Below are 21,170 nucleotides of genomic sequence, written 5' to 3'. Positions count from 1 at the left end.
AAAAAAAAAAAAAAAAAAAAAAAAAAAAAAAAAAAAGAAGTATCAAATTAAGTGAAGGGGTAGAGCAGAAGGAAAGAGAACAATGAACAATAAGATTTATTACCTCCATACATCACTGTTCCCGTGTGATTGAACACCACGCGACACTGATCCAGAGCAGGAACAGTATGCAAAAGATGAAAAGTTCGAAGGTCCCACTAGGAGGGGAATGGTCAAGGAAAGCTATTTTACACAAAACTTATCTAATCTCATGGGAGGAAATTCTAAAATATCACTTTTTTTCCTCCTGCCAGGTATTGACACTTTAAAAGTCAATGAGATCAAGGTAAAACAAATACATGTAGAATGCATATTATTGCATGATGTCTCTGAAAATATCCTAGGGTATCCTCATATACAGGAATGCTTTAAGAGCTCTTTTCCTCCCAACAGTAGTACTTCATTTTCCTCTTATGTGGCAAGTGATTTTTATAGTGCAAAAGTAAAATCCTTCTGAAGACAGGTAAGAGCTAATTGAATTTTTGGAGAATTGGGAGGTAGGAAACTGGTCACTCTTACAAACACATAGAAAACATGCTAGTGAAAGTTGTCAGTAATTACTAACACTGGCAACAGTGCTTTGGAGATTTCACTAACATTTCAAACCAAAGGACAGGCACCATATTATTACCAGTGTGGATACTTTAACCAGGTATTGGTGTAAAGATAGAACACATTATTTCTGCACCACAAACCAGACAACAAATGGAAGGTAAGACATGATTGTAAAGGATACGATCTCAGTATTAATGATCACCTCCAGTCCATTTGGATGGAAAACACCACTGATGTTCATATTGAACTTGTCAAACTTGTGGATGGCCTGTGCAGAGCGGACATCCCAGAGGACGCCATCATTTAAGACAAGATCATCTGTAGGATTAAAGGTGGCACAGTTCCTCTTGTAGTTGTTGGCAAGATCTGGGTTAAACAGAGTCAACAGCTTGTTGCCAGTCTGAATATCATAAATCTTTAGAGAAGAAGGGGTGGGAAGAGAAAAATCAGACCAATCCATCCACTGACAAATTTAAAGAGAAAATGTGCAAAGCAGTTTCTAAGATTAACACACAAATTCTCCACATGGATCAATGATTACCACAGAATACTCCTGAAGGGTTACTTTTTGGAGAAAGGCATCAATGAAACACCCTTTTCTCCTTAAAATCACCCAATGTACATATTTTAGCCCTGCCATATTAAAAGTTTCCAAAGTCTATATAATGTACAACCCATGCAGAGACCAGATCTTTCTCATCAGCTTATAAATATGCATGCTGTAACATTTCCAATCTTTAAAAAAAAAAAATTCTCCGTTAACATAGGAACAAATAAGGAGACACCAGAAGGAAACAATCAAACAAATCCAGATCATGGGAAAAGAAAACTAGCCTGGTCTCTTCAAAAGTCAATGTCATGAAAACTGGAAAAATAGTTCTTGGCTTTAAAACATTAGTAAGACGTAACAACCAAATGCAGTATGTGAATCACGGCTGGATCCTGGTTGACAAAAAAAAAAAAAAAAAACAAAACTGAAACCAAACACGTCAGGAACAATGAAAAAACTGAGTAAGTATGGACTGGCTATTAGATGATTATGTAGCGGATTATAAATTTTCTTAAATTTGGTAATAGTGTCATTGTGTAATATCATTGTTAGGAGACACGTGCTATAAGACTTAGCCATAAAATGTCATGACACTTGCAATTTTCAAATGGTTCACAAAAACACATTTCATGGAAAGAAAATATGACAAAATATTAAATTGATGAATCTATGTAGTAGGTATATGGACTATTCTTTTCGTTTCTTTGTATATTTTAACATTTTCAAATGAAAAGTTGAAGGGGAAAATCTCCCCCCACCACCTCCCTCTTTTTTCTTTTTTTTGGCCAGACCTATGTGAAGTTACTTATTGATATGTTTAATCATTTATTATATCACGGAGAGGCTTATACCTTAATTACAGTTGGTAACTAAGAAAAACTATTGACTGGGCCTGGATTCCTGTTGTAGAAGCAGAGATTACAAGGTACCTTCTTTATCAGTTGACCTTGTTGATTTTTTTAAGTTCCAGGATACGTGTGCAGAATGTGCAGGTCTGTTACATAGGTATACACGTGCCATGGTGGTTTGCTGCACCTATCAACCCGTCATCGAGGTTTTAAGCCCTGCATGCATTAGGTATTTGTCCTAATGCTCTCCCTGCCCCCATGCCACCACCCAACAGGTCCCAGTGTGTGTTGTTCCCCTCCATGTGCCCATGTGTTCTCATTCTTCAACTCCCACTTATAAGTGAGGACATGCGGTGTTTCGTTTTCTGTTCCTGTGTTAGTTTGCTGAGGATGATGGCTTCTAGCTTCATCCATGTCCCTGCAAAGGACACCACCTCATTCTTTTTTATGGCTGCATAGTATTCCATGGTGTATATGTACCACATTTTCTTTATCCAGTCTATCGCTGATGGTCATTTGGCTTGGATCCACGTCTTTGCTATTGTAAATAGTGCTGCAGCAATAAACATACATATGCATGTGTCTTTATAGAATGATTTATAATCCTTTGGGTAGATACCCAGTAATGGGATTGCTGGGTCAAATGGTATTTCTGGTTCTAGATCTTTGAGGAATCGCCACACTGTCTTCCACAATCGATGAACTAATTTATATTCCCATCAACAGTGTAAAAACATTCCTATTTCTCCACATCCTCTCCAGCATCTGTTGTTTCGTGACTCTTTAATGATCACCATTCTGACTAGTGTAAGACGGTACCTCATTGCGCTGTTTTTGTGTTTTGTTTTGGGGTTTTTTTTTTTTTTTTGAGACGGAGTCTCACTCTGTCACCCAGTATGGAGTGCAATGGCGTGATCTCAGCTCACTGCAACCTCCATCTTGCTAGTTCAAGCAATTCTCCTGCCTCAGCCTCCCAAGTAGCTGGGACTACAGGTGCGCACCACCATGCCTAGCTAATTTTCGTATTTTTAGTAGAGACAGGGTTTCACCATGTTCGCCAGGCTGGTCTCGAACTCCTGACCTCAGGTGATCCCCCCACCTCGACCTCCTGAAGTGCTGAGATTACGGGCATGAGCCACTGTACCCCACTCTCATTGTGGTTTTCATGTGCATTTCTCTAATAATCAGTGACACTGAGCTTTGCTTTTTTTTTTTTTTTGAGATGGAGTCTCGCTCTGTCACCCAGGCTGGAGTGCAGTGGCATGATCTCGGCTTACTGCAAACTCGGCCTCCTGGGTTCAAGCAATTCTCCTGCCTCAGCCTCCCGAGTAGCTGGGACGACAGACAGGCAGCCGCCACCACACCTAGCTAACTTTTATTTGTATTTTTAGTAGAGACAGGGTTTCACCATGTTGGCTAGGCTGGTCTGAAACTCCTGACCTTGTGATCTGCCTGCCTCAGCCTCCCAAAGTGCTGGTGGTATAGGCATGAGCCACCACGCCTGGCCTACGTTGAGTTTTTTTCATATGTTTTGTTGGCCACATAAATGGCTTCTTTTGAGAAGTGTCTATTTTTTGATGGGGTTTTTTTTTCTTGTAAATTTAAGTTCCTTGTATAAATTTGTTTTAAGTTCCTTGTAGATTCTGGATATTAGCCCTTTGTCAGATGGATAGACTGCGCAAGTTTTCTCCTATTCTGTAAGCTGCCTGCTAACTCTGATGGTAGCTGCTTTTGCTGTGCAGAAACTCTTTAGTTTTAATTAGATTCCATTTGTCAATTTTGGCTTTTGCTGCAATTGCTTTTGGTGAAATCTTTGCCCATGCCTATGTCCTGAAGGTATTGCCTACGTTTTCTTCCAGGGTTTTATAGTGTTGGGCTTTACATTTAAGTCTTTTTTTTTTTTTTTTTTTGAGACGGAGTCTCGCTCTGTCACTCGGGCTGGAGTGCAGTGGCCGGATCTCAGCTCACTGCAAGCTCCGCCTCCCGGGTTTACGCCATTCTCCTGCCTCAGCCTCCGGAGTAGCTGGGACTACAGGCGCCCGCCACCTCGCCTGGCTAGTTTTTTGTATTTTTTTTTTAGTAGAGACGGGGTTTCACCGTGTTAGCCAGATGGTCTCGATCTCCTGACCTCGTGATCCGCCCGCCTCGGCCTCCCAAAGTGCTGGGATTACAGGCTTGAGCCACCGCGCCCGGCCTACATTTAAGTCTTTAATCCATCTTGAGTTAATTTTTATATAAAGTGTAAGGAGGGTGTCCAGTTTGGTTCCTGCATAAGACTAGCCAGTTTTCCCAACACCACTTATTAAATAAAGAATCCTTTCCCCATCACTTGTTTTTGTCTGGTTTGTCAAAGAAGAAAGCTTCCCTTTACCACTTCATATCGCTCCCTCAAGCTAGTACCCTACTTCTCTGCTTCATTTTTCAGCAAAACACTTTGAAATAATTGTCTATATTGTGTGCCCATTTCTCCCTTGTTCTCATGAACCAACTCTAATGAGGCTTTTGCCCCACCAGTGTACACAAGTTCTTTGTTGTTGTTGCTGTTTTTGAGTCCGGGTCTCTCTCTCTCACCCAGGCTGCAGTGCAGTGGTATGATCACAGTTCACCACAGCCTCAACCTCTTGGGCTCAAAGTGATCCTCCCACCTCAGCCTCCCAAGTAGCTAGGACTACCGTTTCACATCACCACACCTGGCTAATTTTTTTTTTGTAGAGACGGGGGTCTCACTCTGTTTCCCAGGCTGGTCTCAGACTCCCACCTCGACCTCAGAAGTATTTCTTGACATGGTTAACAATGACCTCCACATTGTCCAGTCAAAGGCCACCTCTCAGTTCTCAGCTTATGCAACTCATCAGCAGTTTCTGATCCAGCTGATCAATCCTTCCTTGAAGCACAATCTTCCCTTGGCTTCTAGGGCACCTCTTTTTTTTTTTTTTTTTGAGATGGAGTCTCACTCTGTCGCCCAGGCTGGAGTGCAGTGGCACGATCTCGGCTCACTGCAACCTCTGCCTCCCAGGTTCAAGCAATTCTTCTGCCTCAACCTCCTGAGTAGCTGGGAATAAGGCGTGCGTCACCACGCCCAGCTAATTTTTGTATTTTCAGCAGAGATGGGGTTTCACCATATCGACCAGGCTGGTCTGACCTTGTGATCCACCCGCCTCTGCCTCCCAAAGTGCTGGGATTACAGGTGTGAGCCACCACTCCTGGCCAGGCACCTCTTTTTCTCGGGGTTCCATTCTGCCTTACTGGCCACTATATTTGATTTCCTTCCCAAGTTCCTCATTTGGCAACTCCTAAACACATGCCAGGGTTGTGTACCCACAACTTTTCTATAGTCCCCTTGATGATCTCATATAAGTTCATGGCTCTAAATACTATCAGCTGGGGACAGTGACTCATGCCTATAATGCCAACACTTTGGGACACCAAGGAAAGTGGATCACTTGAGCCCAGGAGTTCGAGACCAGTGTGGGCAACGTTGGGGAGACGCCGTCTCTACAAAAGTACAAAAAAATTAGCCAGATGTGATGGTGCTTGCCTGTAGTCCCAGCTACTCAAGAGGCTGAGGTAAGAGGATTGCTTGAGTCCAGGCAGTCAAGGCTGTGGTGAGCTGTGATCATGCCACTGCACCGCAGCCTGGGTGACAGAACAAGACCCCATCTCAAAAATAAATAAATAAATACTATCAGTATGTGGACAAGTCCCATTTTATATTTCCCAACCCACACCTCTCTCCTGAACTCCCAATTTTTTGTTGTTTTTGTTTTCAGACACAGGGTCTCACTTGTTTACTCAGGCTGGAGTACAGTGACACAATCGTAGCTCACAGCAGCCTCCAACTCGTGGGCTCAAGCAACCCTCCTGCCTCAGCTTCCTGAGTAGCTGGGACCACAGGTCCCAAGCCCACCAAGCCCAGCCGATTTTGTTTATTTTTTGTAGAGATGGGGGGAGTCTCTCTCTGTTGCCCAGGCTGGTCTCGAACTCCTGGCCTCCCACCTCAGCCTCCCAAAGTGCTGAGATTACAGGCATAAGCCACTAAGTCTGGCCAACTCCCAACTTTTGTATTCAATCCCCATTCTCTACTTGAATGTCTAACAGAATCTCAAATTTCATGTGTCCAAAATCCCAGGGCCAAGGCCCTCCATTTCTCATAGCCTCTACCATGCCTACCCAGGCCCAAACCCGTAGCTCCTCTCATGTGTCAAGCGGTACAACTCCCTCTAACCTGGAAGGCTGCTCTTGCTTCTCTCACAAAAACCAGAGTCATACTTTAGGAACTTTACATCCACTCATGTAGCCTCTACTCACCCTCCAGTGTGTTCATCTCACTCAAAAGAAACGCTAAAGGTCCTAACTATCACCTACAAGATGCTACCAGATATGGGCCCCTCACTGACCTCAGCTCTCCTCTCACCTCCCAAGCAAGGGCTTTCCCTTGCCATTTCCTGTGCCTCACGCTGTTCTTCCAGGTATCTTCCTGAACCTCGTGTTTCCTTCAAGGCTCTGCTTAAACATTACCCCATCAGTGATGCTGTCTACCCTAGATAACAGAGAAGTCCCCCCACACCACCACCGATTTCCTACCTCTTACCTTGCTTTCATTTTCTCTGAAACACTTACCACCTAAATTCACCATATATTTATTTGCTTCTTTATTGTCTCCCCAAAGAGGGTCCCTAAAGGCAGGGACTTCATTTCTAATGTAAAACTTACTAAGAATTCAAAAATATCTGTGGCGCTAATGACATCTTTCTCAATGTCATGTTGAGCCCTTACACATTTTTCCCATACAGCTCAGAACTATATTATCACACTTTCAGATTCTAACTGGAAGGAATATCATTAATTTCTAGTTGCCCAAAGGACTTAGGTCCTCACATTCTATCAAGATTTCAGTATGAACAAACGGGCATAATCAGCTTGAAAACAGTGGTTCTTAAGTACTTACGTGGGCAATGTCTCCTTTTGTGCCGATGACCCGATCCTGGGAGTGCTTACTGAACTCAACATAGTGATCTTCTGTGAAGGAATGCCTATGGACAAACAGGAGCACTGAAGTGACAGATCTTCAGGACATATTCCTGCAACCAACTGAAACATGGGTGACCCCCAGCCTCTTGCACAATCACACTCACCTAAAGATCCTGGACTCCCAAAGAGGAAACAATCATACACTTAGATTACAAAGAAAATTTCTTCTATCAGCTTGTCCAAGCAGATACAAAATAATGAATGGGAATTCCTTAGAGAAATGACAAACAGGGCATATGTGCCTTTGAAACACGCAGCAAAGGGGCCAGCCACGGTAGCTCACTCCTATAATCCCAGCACTTTGGGAGGCTGAGGCAGGTGGACTGCCTGAGCTCAGGAGTTCGAGACCACCCTGGGCAACATGTCAAAACCCTACCTCTACCAAAATTGCAAATTAGCCAGGCATGGCGGCACATGCCTGTGGTCCCAGCTAATCAGCAGGCTGAGGTGGGAGGATCACTTGAGCCTGGGAGGCAGAGGATGAAGTAGGTCATGCTTGTGCCACTGCACTCCAACCTAAGTGACAGAGTGAGACCCTGTCGAAAGAAGGAAAGAAAAGAAAAAACCGGGCACAGTGGCTCATGCCTATAATCCCAGCACTTTGGGAGGCCGAGGTGGGCGGATCAACGAGGTCAGGAAATCGAGACCATCCTGGCTAGCATAGTGAAACGCTGTCTCTACCAAAAATACAAAAAATTAGCCAGGCGTGGTGGCTGGCGCCTGTAGTCCCAGCTGCTCAGGAGGCTAAGGCAGGAGAATGACGTGAACCCAGGAGGCGGAGCTTGCAGTGAGCTGAGATCGGGCCACTGCACTCCAGCCTGGGTGACAGAGTGAGACTCCGTCTCACAAAAAAAAAAGAAAAAAAGAAAAGGAAAGGAGAAGAGAGGAGAGAGAAAAGGAGAGGAGAGGAGGAAAGAGAGGAGGGGAGAGGAGGGGAGGGGAGGGGAGGAGAGGAGAGGAGACACAGCAAAGACTGCAATGTCCTATGTGAACACGGGAAAATACATAGATTCTGGGTCAGGGTCTGCTGCATAATGAGAATGTATATACCTCATAAAAATATCTAGGAATTAAGAAAGATAAAGTCTTATTAAACATGAGTCTTAGATGAGGAAGAGAGAAGTTAACAATAACTGACAGCATCCTCTTTCCCCAAAAAGCTTCGTCTAAAAACCAAATGAAAGGGGGTCTAAACAAACTAGGTAAATAAAACACAGACTAGGTTCCAAAAGCAGATACATACTTCATATCAAATACTGATTTCATTCCCCAAAGTGCAGACAAAGGCTGGCTCCAAGTAGCAGATGTCAGCAGCAAGGACCCATCCTAAAAGAAGAAGGCGCAAGGTGGGTAACCATGCATTTACATACATGCAGATGTCACTACCTGCCATTAGCATTTTTAAATATATGCATAAAAATGTTGTTGAATTAAAGAGAAAATTTTATAACCCACAGAAACCAAGAAATGGTCAGAAGCCACTATGATTTGAATACATATACCTATAGTGTCCTAGAAAATAACTAAACTTAGGAGAGTATTAAATCCTACTGAACTAGCCACAAAAATAGAACAGATAAAAGGGAGGTGGGAAAAATGAGACGATGTCAAAGATATTTCCTTTCTTCCTAATAACTTTGCCATATTCCTCAGTCTCCATCTGAAATATGAGTTAACCTCAACCAGACTTTCCAGTTGAGAACTCATTTAAAAGAGAGAGCTCAATAAAGGGTAAGTAAGCCTCCTTTACTCTAGTTCACTAATTCATCTTGGAAGAATGACTGACAGCATCCTAGGAAGGAACCCTTACCCTGGAAGGTTCAAGATGTGTGATGGCTGAGTTGTGACAGTTATAGCTGGCCTCCTCCTGTCCACTAAACACATTATAGAGCTTCAGCTGCCCTGTGCAGGTGCCAAGCATCAGGAACCGTTCCCGAGCTGAGAATGCACAGCAGGTGAAGCCACTCTCATCTTCATTGGCTTCCCGGAACACTGAAATAGGACGGAATCTAAGCACAAAAAAAAGGAGAGAATCAGAGGCAAAGAATGTGCAGGGACTCAGAAAAAGCAAACTGCTAGGACAGAAGAAAAAGCACAGAACATTAATGTTTCAAATGGGTTCTTCCAAAATCACAGTGACCTTCAGTGCTTTTTATTTTAAATAAGAAAAAGATTTCCACTTACAAATTTAAATAACAAAAATTCCCATGTTTAGGCCAGACGCAATGGCTCACAACTGTAATCCTAGCACAGGTGGGGGGATCAGTTGAGGTCAGGAATTCAAGACCAGCCTGGTCAAAATGGTAAAACCCCATCTCTACTAAAAATGCAAAAATTAGCTAGATGTGGTGGCGCCTGCCTGTAATCCCAGCTACTCAGGAGGCTGAGGCAGGAGAATCACTTGAACTTGGGAGGCAGAGGTTGCAATGAGCCAAGATTGCACCACTGTACTCCAGCCTAGGCGACAGAGACACTCCATCTCAAACAAACAAACAAAAAAAATTCCCATGTTTAAAACCTGTGATCCCATAACCTTTATGTAAGATTTGTCAAGAATCAGAACAGGAAGCAACTTGCAACAGCACAAGTTTGGGAGCCTCCTTATGGACAGTAATGAGGGGGTGTGGGTTCTAGAAAACATACTAGTTGAGATGAGAACACAAAGGATTGTATCAATATACTGCCACCAATCACACAAGGAGCCCATGGTTGACAAAAGGTGATACAATTACATTGTTCAAGTATTACACAAAGTGACAATCAGTGGTATTTCAGGCCAACTATGCTGATACTGCCCAGTTTGATTTAAATAAAAGAATCATTCCAATTCCCAGAGAGTAAGAAGGGGCCTTCTTCTTACCTGCTAAAGATAAGGTGCCTATCAAAGCATCCGCCATCCACCCCTCCATACTTTGGAAATGATGCCCTGCGGTTTAGCCTTGAGGTAAAGTTTATTGGCGCTTGCCGCCTCTGTTTTGGCTCAGGACATTGGTGAGGAGTAAAGAGGGAGAAAGGTGGGCAAGTGGCAACTGGATTCTTGCAGCGAGCATGTTGTTCTCTAAGATACTCTGTGATTATACTGTCCAGCGTAGGTGGGGAAGGAAGATGTCTGTCCAGCTGCTTTTTTATGGCTGGGCTTTGGCTGTAGGCGCCATGGTCCGACTTCTGCCGCAACACTCTGATTTTCCTGCCATTACAGGGTGACGGCCTCTCTCTGATAAAACTGATCCTACCAATCAAAGGGGAGTTGCCGGCATAAGATGGGCCGGGCAGAGCTAGTGGACCCTGGGGAGGCCGTGGCTGAGGATGGGCAGTGGGGGCAGAAGGGGCAGAGGCACCCACGGCAGCATGGCTGCCCAGTCGAGTTGCAATGCCATTAGCGATACGAGGGGTTCGGGGTAGAGAGACAGGAGAAGCAGCAGCAGTGACTGGGGTAAAGGCAGAAGAATGGGAGGCAGCAGTCATGGGCAGGTCGGCCTCTTTTGTCAGCACGGTTGCTGTTTCTCCAAGCCCTTTAGAAATAAGATGGTTTCGTATCAACAAAAGCAGCTCTTTCTCAGGGAAGGAGATCCTTGACTGGGCAACAACATCTGCTTTCTGCAGTCGTGCTAGGGAAACATCAGTGCCAATGAGAAGTGGTTTTCCTGACACCCGTTCAATGAGTTCAGCAGCATACTTGCAGAACTTGACATGGTCACTGCGCTTGTCCTGCAGCACAGGCTCCTTCATCAGCTGCTGGATCTGGCAGCTGCTGAAAAGGGGCAGTTTACTGATGATCTGCCGGACAGTGCTACTGCGAGACAGGCCCACCAGGGCCTTGCAGGCCAGGGCCCGGATCTGGTCTGCATCTGTGATGGGCATCTTAATGGACAGTAAGGACAGGAGCACCTTGATGCCGTTGTTGGACTGAACCACATTCCACATCTTGGCCAGGGTGTGCTCACTGCTTTTGGGGTTCTGAGGCAGCTTTCTCCGAGGAGTACCAGAGATAAATTTACCAATACTGGATATGCGGTTATCTGGGCCACACACACAATTGATGATAATCTGAAGTGCTGACTTCTGAATTTCAGCATCATGGATGAAGAACTCACCCTCAGCCACTCCCAAAATAATGCTGATACCTAATGGGAAAAAAAAAATTCTGTATTATTCATCATAAAACTAATGACCATTTCAATAGTTGTTCCAGAGTCAAAATTTGGTGTTCCACTCACTTTGTTTTACTTTAAAAAACTACATTATTTTTGTAAAAACTGCAAGGAATTGATTGTATAAAGTACAATCAGTTCTACTACAATGTATTTTTATGATCTCATATGCAGTTATTAAATAGGGAAATTATGTCATAATTATGGAAAAGTCATCAAGGTTCGTGTGTAACTTTTTCTGGTTTTATTATTTTTTTGAGGCAGAGTCTTGCTCTGTCACTCAAGCTGGAGTGCAGCGGCACGATCTCGGCTCACTGCAACCTCCGCCTCCCAGTTCAAGTGATTCTCCTGCCTCAGGCTCCTGAGGAGCTGGGATTACAGGCGCCTGCCACCACGCCCAGCTAATTTTTGTATTTTTAGTAGAGATGGGGTTTCACCATGTTGGCCAGGCTGGTCTGGAACTCCTGACCTCAGGTTATCCACCCGCCTCAGCCTCCCAAAGTGCTGGGATTACAGGTGTGAGCCACTGCGCTCGGCCTTTTCTGATTTATTAATTTTAATACATTAAAACCTTAGGAATGGAGAAAGCCCTCAGTTGGGCTGCTACTGTGGAAGCAGAACCCTTTCTACTGTATTTTAAGAAAATTAAAAACAAACGCCTGTGTCTTAGTCCTATCCTGCATCTTGTCCTGTCACACAACTTCCCATGCTCACCCCAGCAGTGCCCTGATCACCCCTGCTCTTAATAATGTATATTATCAAAGTATATTTTCCTTTTTTTATATATGTATGATGGTTTCTACCCATTTTGAGCTACCTGCCAATTACTAACTCAGGTTACAAAATTGCTTACTTTGTTTTTTTTTCCCCTTTAACTCCTGGAAAGCTGTGATGCTTAAGTTTTTTACTATCTGCCTCAACCTATTTTTCCCATGAACTTTATTTTTAGTGCAAGACTCTGCAGAGTGTGAGCTTTTCAGGAAAGCTATAATATACCATTATAGCAGAAATGCCAGAAAACCTGAGTTTACTAGCATGACCCCCTTAAATCAAACTATCTGGTACTACGTTTGTATTTTTGTTTTCTTTTTTTTTTTTTAATTAGTTTCTGATCTGCTGAATGGTAGTCCTTATAAAGGACAGACAAGGAGCCCCCCTCTACTACTTTTGTTCTGAAATCCAAAATTAGGTCAGGTAGGTAACCACAACCAGAGTGGCAAAGAAAAAACAAACCCAGACCAAGAAACAACAAAAATGGCAAAATACAACCTACCTACAGTAGAGACTGTAGATCCAGCCTCATCCAACACGTCCACTGATTCTGCCAACTGGAGCTGGATTTTAGGGACCACAGTAAGAATAGCCAGGACATCCAAAGCAAAGCGCACAGTGTCATTCCTGGACAGTAAGAAGAATTAGTCAAAGGGAAATTAGAATATAGCCACAAGAACCAAGAGAGACAGAGACAGAGAGACACAAACAGACATACGCACACAGAGAGACAATAAATCAGAACCGCTACCAGTGTGGCTCTATCTCGAGCTGTCACAACAAGAGAGGATTTTATAGTTACAATGACATTACTTCCAAAAAATACAGCAATAGAATTTTTACCTATCAAACTTCTACAATAAAAAACACAGAATAATCCTGAATCCTTTCATTCTAGCGAAAATATATAGACACACACACTCTCAAACTTTTGGTGAGAGTAGAAATTAGCACAATCTTTCCAGAAAGTAATCTGGAGGCCAGGCTCGGTGGCTCATGCCTATAGTCCCAACACTTTAGGAGGCCGAGATGGGAGGATCACTTGAACCCAGGAGTTTGAGACCAGACTGGACAACATGGTTTTATATTTTTCTATTAAAAAAAATATAGGCCGGGCACAGTGTCTCACGCCTGTAATTCCAGCACTTTGGGAGGCTGAGGTGGGCGGATCATGAGGTCAGGAGATCAAGACCATCCTAACACGGTGAAATCCTGTCTCTAATAAAAATACAAAAAATTAGCCGGGCATGGTTGCGGGTACCTTTAGTCCCGGCTACCTGGGAGGCTGAGGCAGAAGAATGGCGTGAACCCGGGAGGCGGAGCTTGCAGTGAGCCGAAATCGTGCCACTGCACTCCAGCCTGGGAGACAGCGAGACTCCGTCTCAAAAAATATATATTTTTATATATATATATAAAAGATATTAGCCAGATGTGTGGCAACTGCCTGTAGTCCCAGCTTCTCAGGAGGCTGAGGTGGGAGGATCACCTATGCCCAGAAAGTTGAGGCTGTGGTGAGCCATGATTACACCACTGCACTCCAGCCTGGGCAACAGAGTGAGAGCCTGTCTCGAAAAACAAAAAAAGAAAAATGAAAAAAAAAAAGAAAGTAATCTGGAAATATGAAACAAGATTCTTAAAATGTTCATAAACCCTGTCCTAGAAATTTCACCTCTAACAATCTGTCCTAAAGAAATAATCAGGCCGGGGCCAGGCGTGGTGGCACTTTGGGAGGCTGAGGCGGGCAGACTGCCTGAGTTCAGGAGTTCAAGACTAGCATGGGCAACATGGTGAAATCCTGTCTCTACTAAACTACAAAAAAAAAAAAAAATTAGCCAGGCTTGGTGGCGGGCGCCTGTAGTCCCAGCTACGTGGGAGGTTGAGGCAGGAGAATTGCTTGAACCCAGGAGGCAGAAGTTGCAATGAGCTGAGATCGAGCCACTGCACTCCAGCCTGGGCCACAGAGAGAGACTCCATCTCCAAAAAAAAAAAAAAGAAAAGAAAAAAGATTCAGGCTGGGTGCAGTGGTTCACGCCAGTAATCCCAACACTGTGGGAGGCTGAGGCAGGCAGATCACCTGAGGTCAGGAATTCAAGACCAGCCTGGCCAACATGTTGAAACCCCATCTCTACTAAAAAATACAAAAACCAGCCAGGCATGGTGATGGGCATCTGTAATCCCAGCTACTCAGGAGACTGAGGCACGGAGAACTGCTTGAACCCAGGAGGCAGAGGCTGCAGTGAGCCAAGATCACACCGCTGCACTCCAGCTTGGGCAACACAGTGAGACTCAGTCTCAAAAAAAGAAAAAAGAAAGAATCAGAAGAATTTACGTATTAAGATGTTCATTAGCCACATTAAAATAGCAAAAGAATGAGAAAACCCACATAGACAAGAGCAACATATGTGTTACAGTACACTCATAAACTACAGTCATTGACAATCATTTTCAAAGAACCCTAAAGAATGAGGGAAAGGGTTCAAAATACATCATTAATGATATAAAAATAAAAAATGTAAGATATAAAATTAAAAATCAGACAATACCAAGTACTGGCAAGAAAGTAGAGAAATATTGGATGTCTTTTGTAGTTAAAAAAGAAAAAAACGGCTGGGTGCGGTGGCTCACGCCTGTAATCCCAGCACTTTGGGAGGCCAGGGTGGGTGGATCACGAGGTCAGGAGTTTGAGACCAGCCTGGCCAATACGGTGAAACCCCATCTCTACTAAAAATACAAAAATTAGCTGGGCGTGGTAGTGGGCGCCTGCAGTCCCAGCTACTCGGGAGGCTGAGGCGGGAGAATCGCTTGAACCCAGGAGGCGGAAGTTGCAATGAGCCAAGATCACACCACTACTGCACTCCAGCCTGGGTGACAGAGCAAGACTCCGTCTCAAAAAAAAAAGAAAAAAAAGTAGAGAAATGAAAGCTCCTATATATTGCTGGTGGGGAATGACAATGGCATGAACGTTTTTAGAAGCAATTTGGCAATATCCAATAAAGGTAAGAACACAGACACCCTACAAAACCAGATGCTCTACATCATATCCTCAAGAGAGCCTCCAAAAGGAGGTTCATGATACCATTTATTTAATAGGGAAAAAAAAAATACAAAAACACTAAATTAGCCATCAATGGCAGAATAAACTGCAATATAGAAATACAGTGTTTTAAATAAATATTAACAATATATAAATCTCAAGAATAGAAGTGTAAAAACAGCAAGCTGCAAAAGACAAACTTAGGAAAATAACAATTTAAAAACATGCAAAGCAGTACTATATTATTATTTATGAACACAGCACAGATATATATAGTATAAAAACATGAGTGGGGAGAATATGGTTCAAATTCAGAAGATGAGTGACTCTGGGGAGGCAGAAAAAGAACTGAGGGAAACGCAAATACAACAACATGCCTATCCTGGTTAATGATGGAGCAGTTGTTATACTATTCTCTGTGCCTTTCTATATTTTGAAAATATTCATAAAAAAGATGAATTTGATTAAAAAGTATAATATCAATTATGTGTACTTACAAATATTATGTAATGAATGCTAAGTAATTTTCTCTTTAAAAGATTCTGCATATTCTAAAGCAGAAACATTTACTAATTTTCTTTCTAAAAATAAACTTTTAAAATCAAGGACTATTTTTTCAATAATCCAAATACAGGCCGGACAGTGTTTCATGCCTATAATCCCAGCACTTTGAGAGGCTAAGGCAGGCAGATCACTCAAGGCCAGGAGTTGAAGACCAGCCTGGCCAACATGGCAAAACCCCATCTCTACTAAAAACTACAAAAATTAGCTGGGCTTGGTGGTGTGCGCCTGTAATCCCAGCTACTTCAGAGGCTGAGGCATGAGAATCACTTGAACGTGGGAGGTGGAGGTTGGAGTGAGCTGAGATCATGCCACTACACTCCAGCCTGGGCAACAGAGCAAGACTGTGTCTCCAAAACCAACAAAAAAATAAATAAATACATATGTACCAGTTTAAAAAATGTATTTATACCCTTTCTAGTTATCTTGTGAGCTGTCATAATCTTTTTTTTGGAGACAGAGTCTCGCTCTGTTGCCCAGGCTAGAGTGCAGTGGCACAATCTTGGCTCACTGCACCCTTCACCTCCTGGGCTCAAGCAATCCTCCCACCTCAGCCTCCCTAGTAGCTGGGACTACAGGCATGCGGCAACACACCATGCTAATTTTTTTTTATTTTTGGTAGAGACGGGGTTTTACCATGTTACCTAGGCTGGTCTCGAACTCCTGATCTCAAGCATCGAACTCTGCCTCAGCCTCCCTAAGTGCTGGGATTGCAGGTATGAACCACCATGCCTGGTCTGTCATCACTTTTTAAACAATTCTCCAAATAAATATAATAACCTACTTTTCCAATATTCTAAAACAGCACTTCTCAAAGTATAGTCTGAAGACTTCGAGAAGTCTGAGACCCTTTCAGAAGGTCCTGTGAAGTCATTTTCATAATAATAAGATGTTACTTTCCTTTTGCACTCTCATTCTCTCATTGCATAGTGAGAGAGTCTTCCAGAGATTATGTGATATCACAAAAACTGAATACAGAAGCAGATATGAGATATTAGGCCAGACATTTTTTCGAACTTGCTAAAATTATCTGGTTTTATTTTGGAAATTTTTCATGAATAATGCAAACATGCAATGGGTTCACTTTTTTTTTTTTTTTTTTTGGGACGAAGACTTGCTGTGTTGCCTAGGCTGTAGTACAGTGGCATGATCTCAGCTCACTGCAACCTCTGCCTCCCAGGTTCAATCGATTCTCCTGCCTCAGCCTCCCAGGTAGCTGGGATTACAGGTGTGTAACACCACGCCCGGATAATTTTTCTATTTTTAGTAGAGACGAGGTTTCACCATGTTGCCTAGGCTGGTCTCAAACTCTGGACCTCAAGTGATCTGCCCACCTCATCTTTCCACAGTGCTGAGAGTACAGGCATGAGCCATCGTGCCTGGCCCACATTTTTTTAGTGCATAAATATTTTTACATTTTTCTGTTTTAATTTCTAATACACTGAACACTGATAGATATATCACAAAAACAAAAGCCTTTTAGAGTTCTCAGTAATTATTAATACGGTAAAGGTATCCTGAACCCAAAAAGTTTAATTACACCTGCTCCAAGAGTACCTCACTATATTTAAACACTGGGATTTAACAAACATACTATATTCCCCTAAATAAGCCCCTCTTATCTTTATGGCTGTGATTAAATAGGAAAAGAAGGTCAAGCACTCTGTTTATAAACTTTTTTACTATCTTCTCTTAAGATCCCATCTTTTTCAAAAGAGTTTTATTTCTTTTTATATCATCTTCAAATAGAACCTACCCAATTTCCTGATTACATCAGCCACCCTTTTCTGGGCCTTGTCCTGCTCTGCCTTCAACTAATTTGTGAAAATCCTAACAGTGTGTTGAATTCCAAGAGTAAAAGGACAATTTTATATGAACATAATATAAACATTATATATGGTTGTCAAGTACTAGCAAGACACTTAAAGTCTAAGCACTGAAGAATCCTGGACTCTAGCCTCAAGACAAGACTTTAACCCCAGCTCTGCAGCTGTGGCCATGTAAATCACGTACCTTCTCTGACAGTACAGACGCTGATCCTTGCCTATTACGTAATATTTACAATCACCAAGACCATACATATGAACAAGTGTGCTGTAAATTAAAAATCATATTTTCATGCCTAATTTCTCAGTTTCAAGTCCAAAATTTCAATTCAACAAATTTTGTTAAGTATATACCATGCGCAAACCAACATCAACTTTAGTAAAAAGATGCATCAAACTTCATTTGAAATCTCTCTCTGGTCCCACCTTGCATAATAGGTCTTCCAATTGCAGGCAATAGAAATAAGCTGCAACAAGAGTTGCACACAAGAAAGTTTGAGGAAGACTTCAGCTGGTTCCCAATATAGCTGTGCTGGGCCATATTCTATCAAAAATTCCATCATTTCCACAATCTGTTCATGAGTATATGAGCATGCCTATAAGGAGAGATATACAGTATTATTATTATCTATAACTCTACATCTGCCTACTACCTTCTTGAGCGCAGCTCACTGGCCAAGATATTTCATTTTATTTATTTATTTCAAGACAGGGTCTCACTTTGCCGCCCAGGCTGGAGGGCAGTGGCTTGATCATGGCTCACTGTAGCTTCAATCTCCCAGGCTCAAGCTATCCTCCTGTCTCAGCATCCCAAGTAGCTAGAACCATAGGCACATGCCACCACACCCAGCTAATTATTTTATTTTTCGTAGAGACAGGGTCTCATTTTGTTGTCCATGCTGGAGTGCAGTGGCACGATCATAGCTCACTGCAGTCCTGAACTCCTAGACTCAAGTGATCCTCCCACCTCAGCCTCCTGAAGTGCTGGAATTACAGGCATGAGCCACCATGCTTGGCCAAAGTTTTAATTAAAAAGTAAATAATAATACCTTTCAAATTCCACAATTCTTAAGTCAAAAGCCCATATGTGAAATAATGACCATATATTGATTAATCTTTTACCTTATTTATAATTAGACTCACAATATGATTTGTCCAAAAAGATAACAAGTTTCCTTTGTGCATATAAGTTATAGCTCAAGAGAAAGAAGCATCATGTGACTGATTTCTTTTCAATTTGTGACTTTTTTTTCTTAAGACTGGGTTTCACTCTGTTGCCCAGACTGGAGTGCCATAGCCTGATCACATGCAGCCTCAAACCCCCAGACTGAAGTGATTCTTCCACCTCACCCTCCAGAGTAGCTGAGGCTACTCATGCACCACCATGCCTTTTTTTTTTTTTTTTTTTTTTGAGACAGTCTGTGCCCAGACTGGAGTGTAGTGGTATGATCATAGCTCACTGCAGTCTTGAACTCCTGGGTTCAAATGATCCTCCCACCTCTGCCCCTGAAGTAGCTAGAACTACAGATGCACACCACAGGGCCCAGCCAATTTTTAAAACTTTTGTAAAGACAGGATCTCACTATTGTTGCCCAGGCTGGTCTCAAACTACTGGCCTCAAGAAATCAGTTGGTGATTTTTTAAAAAACATGCAGCTACTCATCTGTATCCCAAAACATATGAAACTCCACAATGATAGAGAAGTAGAGTTATAAACACATTTTCAGAAAAGAAATTCTGCATAGAAGGCAAATCATCTAGTACTTTTCATACAAAATAGTTCTTTGCCAGCAACAGTGGCTCACACCTATAATTCTAGCACTTTGAGAGGTCGAGGTGGGAGGCCTCTTTGAGCCCAGGAGTTCAAGACCAGCCAGGACAACACAGTTGCACCCCCAACTCCACAAAAAATTTACAAATTAGCTGGGTGTGATGGTGTGTGCCTATAGTCCCCCAACTACTCAGGAGGTTGAGGTGGGAGGATCACCTGAGCCTGGGAGGTTAATGTTGCAATGAGCTGTGGTCACATCACTGCACTCCACCCTGGGCGACAGAGGGAAACTATCTCAAAAAGAAAAAAAGAAAGCTTTTTTATACACACTTCAGTTAATCTTTTAGTTCTAGAATCCCAGCAACTTACAACTGGAAGCAAAATAATTCCCTGAAATTCACCTATTACATCCATTTTTCAATTGGTTCTGCCTTCAAACAGGGAAGTATACTCCAACAATGGGCATAACACAGAGTCCACTGATCTGAATGTGAGTTTCAGGACTGAGATGCTACAGAGAGGGCTAACAGAACTTTCCCTTTCAAGACAAGGTCCTCTCACCTTGTACGGGGGTTGCGGGTGGACAAGAATGCCACCCTCAGTCCTCTGAAGTGACTGCTTCACTTGTTCCAATTTAATGGCCAGGTGAGCCTCAAAGTATTTGCGCAAGGCCATGCAGGTATGTTTCCCAGTTTGGCGGCTAGCAAATATTTCATCATCACTCAGAAGTGCACCCTGATCTTCCAAATTTAGAATCTCCAAAGTACTGATCTATTAAGATACAAAATATTGGGGTAAAAGAGGGGAAAAGGCAAGAGTTAAGAAAAAAGATTAAAAAATGGGAAAATATTTTAGTAAACTTTTTTTATTTTCCACACACATTCTGCTTATGTATCAGTAAACTTTTATGCTTAACAATACTGACAAATATCAAACCATATTTATGTATATCTATGTATATAACATAACAGTAGCTATATGAAAACAAAACATTAAACCCATACCGAAAAATGAACAAGCTTTTAATCACAGCAAAAAATATACAGGCATAAAACTATTGCTTTTAGAAAGATCAAGATCATCAACTGCCAATCCCCGTGATAAGATTACTATATCCAAGGCAAGTCTACAATGGCACAGTGTCCTCAAACTACTAAAGAAAAAGAGAAATTTGTGAAGGAAGGGAAAAAAAAACAAAAAAAAAACTTCACAGAAAGAATGGCAGCAAAACTCCTCTAACCAAAAGCTTCCTTTCTTCAAGGGTGTGCTGTTAAAGGGCAGCCAAGGCAACCAGGACCCTTAATCCTAGTGAGAAAAGCACTTAATCCTAGTGAGAAATAATCTCACCAAGTTCACCAGACGACGAAGACCATCATAGCGGTCAAAGAGCTCCAAGACGGCCCGAAATGAGAAGCAAATTGAAAAAAACATGGTAGCATGGCAGCATCCTGAAGCATGAGAACACTCCATTAACCACAGGGTATAGTTCACCACATCAGACAGAACATTGTGGGGATGCATGCAAACCTGCAAAAAAATACAAATAAAACAATACTTTTAAATTGTGGGCAAAGGAGCCCTCGAACAGGATGAAAAATTCACCAGTATAGATATCTGCAGAATACAATGACCATTTCCAATCAAGTCACTCTTAGTACAAAGTTTAGGTTATAATACAAAGGCAATTTTAGAACATAATCCATTCCAAACCTGAAAACGACCTAAATTTAGATAAATATTTAAATACAACCTATACTTACTAAGTGCCAACAAATATTTACATTATTTACTGCTCACGAGGGCTCCATTATACAGGTATTAGGATTCTCACTTAAAAGAAGAGGAAGAGGTAAGGAACTTCTCCAATGTGATAAAAGTGGCTCAGATTTCTGATCCTAAGTCTAGGAGTTTGGTATTCATTCTCTGGTTAATTCACACACATTTTGATGTCTACTATGGGTCACAAAATGAAATTGTAAAGCATCCCCAGGTTTCCTTGATATTTTTTTCTCTATTTTAGCCATAAGTAATTT

At 42.3% G+C, this 21,170-nt stretch overlaps 1 protein-coding gene across 6 annotated transcripts in view; it reads right to left on the bottom strand.

The window, feature by feature from the left end:
• The window catches only part of DCAF1 (DDB1 and CUL4 associated factor 1), a 109,030-nt gene that overhangs the window by 18,380 nt on the left and 69,480 nt on the right, over positions 1-21,170 (bottom strand). For all 6 annotated transcript variants that reach the window (XR_003118038.1, XM_025374914.1, XM_025374912.1 and 3 more), the window contains 10 exons: positions 20,485-20,664; positions 19,699-19,908; positions 17,793-17,962; positions 12,448-12,572; positions 9,884-11,147; positions 8,834-9,032; positions 8,267-8,349; positions 6,941-7,025; positions 776-1,009; positions 104-197 (listed from right to left, as the gene is read on the bottom strand). Coding sequence is in view for 5 of the 6 variants with exons in the window: in XM_025374914.1 (XP_025230699.1) it covers positions 104-197; positions 776-1,009; positions 6,941-7,025; positions 8,267-8,349; positions 8,834-9,032; positions 9,884-11,147; positions 12,448-12,572; positions 17,793-17,962; positions 19,699-19,908; positions 20,485-20,664 (2,644 nt within the window). In the remaining variant the exon portion in view is untranslated. The remainder of the gene's footprint in view (positions 1-103; positions 198-775; positions 1,010-6,940; positions 7,026-8,266; positions 8,350-8,833; positions 9,033-9,883; positions 11,148-12,447; positions 12,573-17,792; positions 17,963-19,698; positions 19,909-20,484; positions 20,665-21,170) is intronic.

This window comes from Theropithecus gelada, chromosome 2 (genome assembly GCF_003255815.1).
Source record: "Theropithecus gelada isolate Dixy chromosome 2, Tgel_1.0, whole genome shotgun sequence".
NCBI lineage: Eukaryota > Metazoa > Chordata > Mammalia > Primates > Cercopithecidae > Theropithecus > Theropithecus gelada.
Note: the sequence above shows the minus strand (reverse complement) of the source record. Positions and strands in the feature narration are given on the sequence as shown.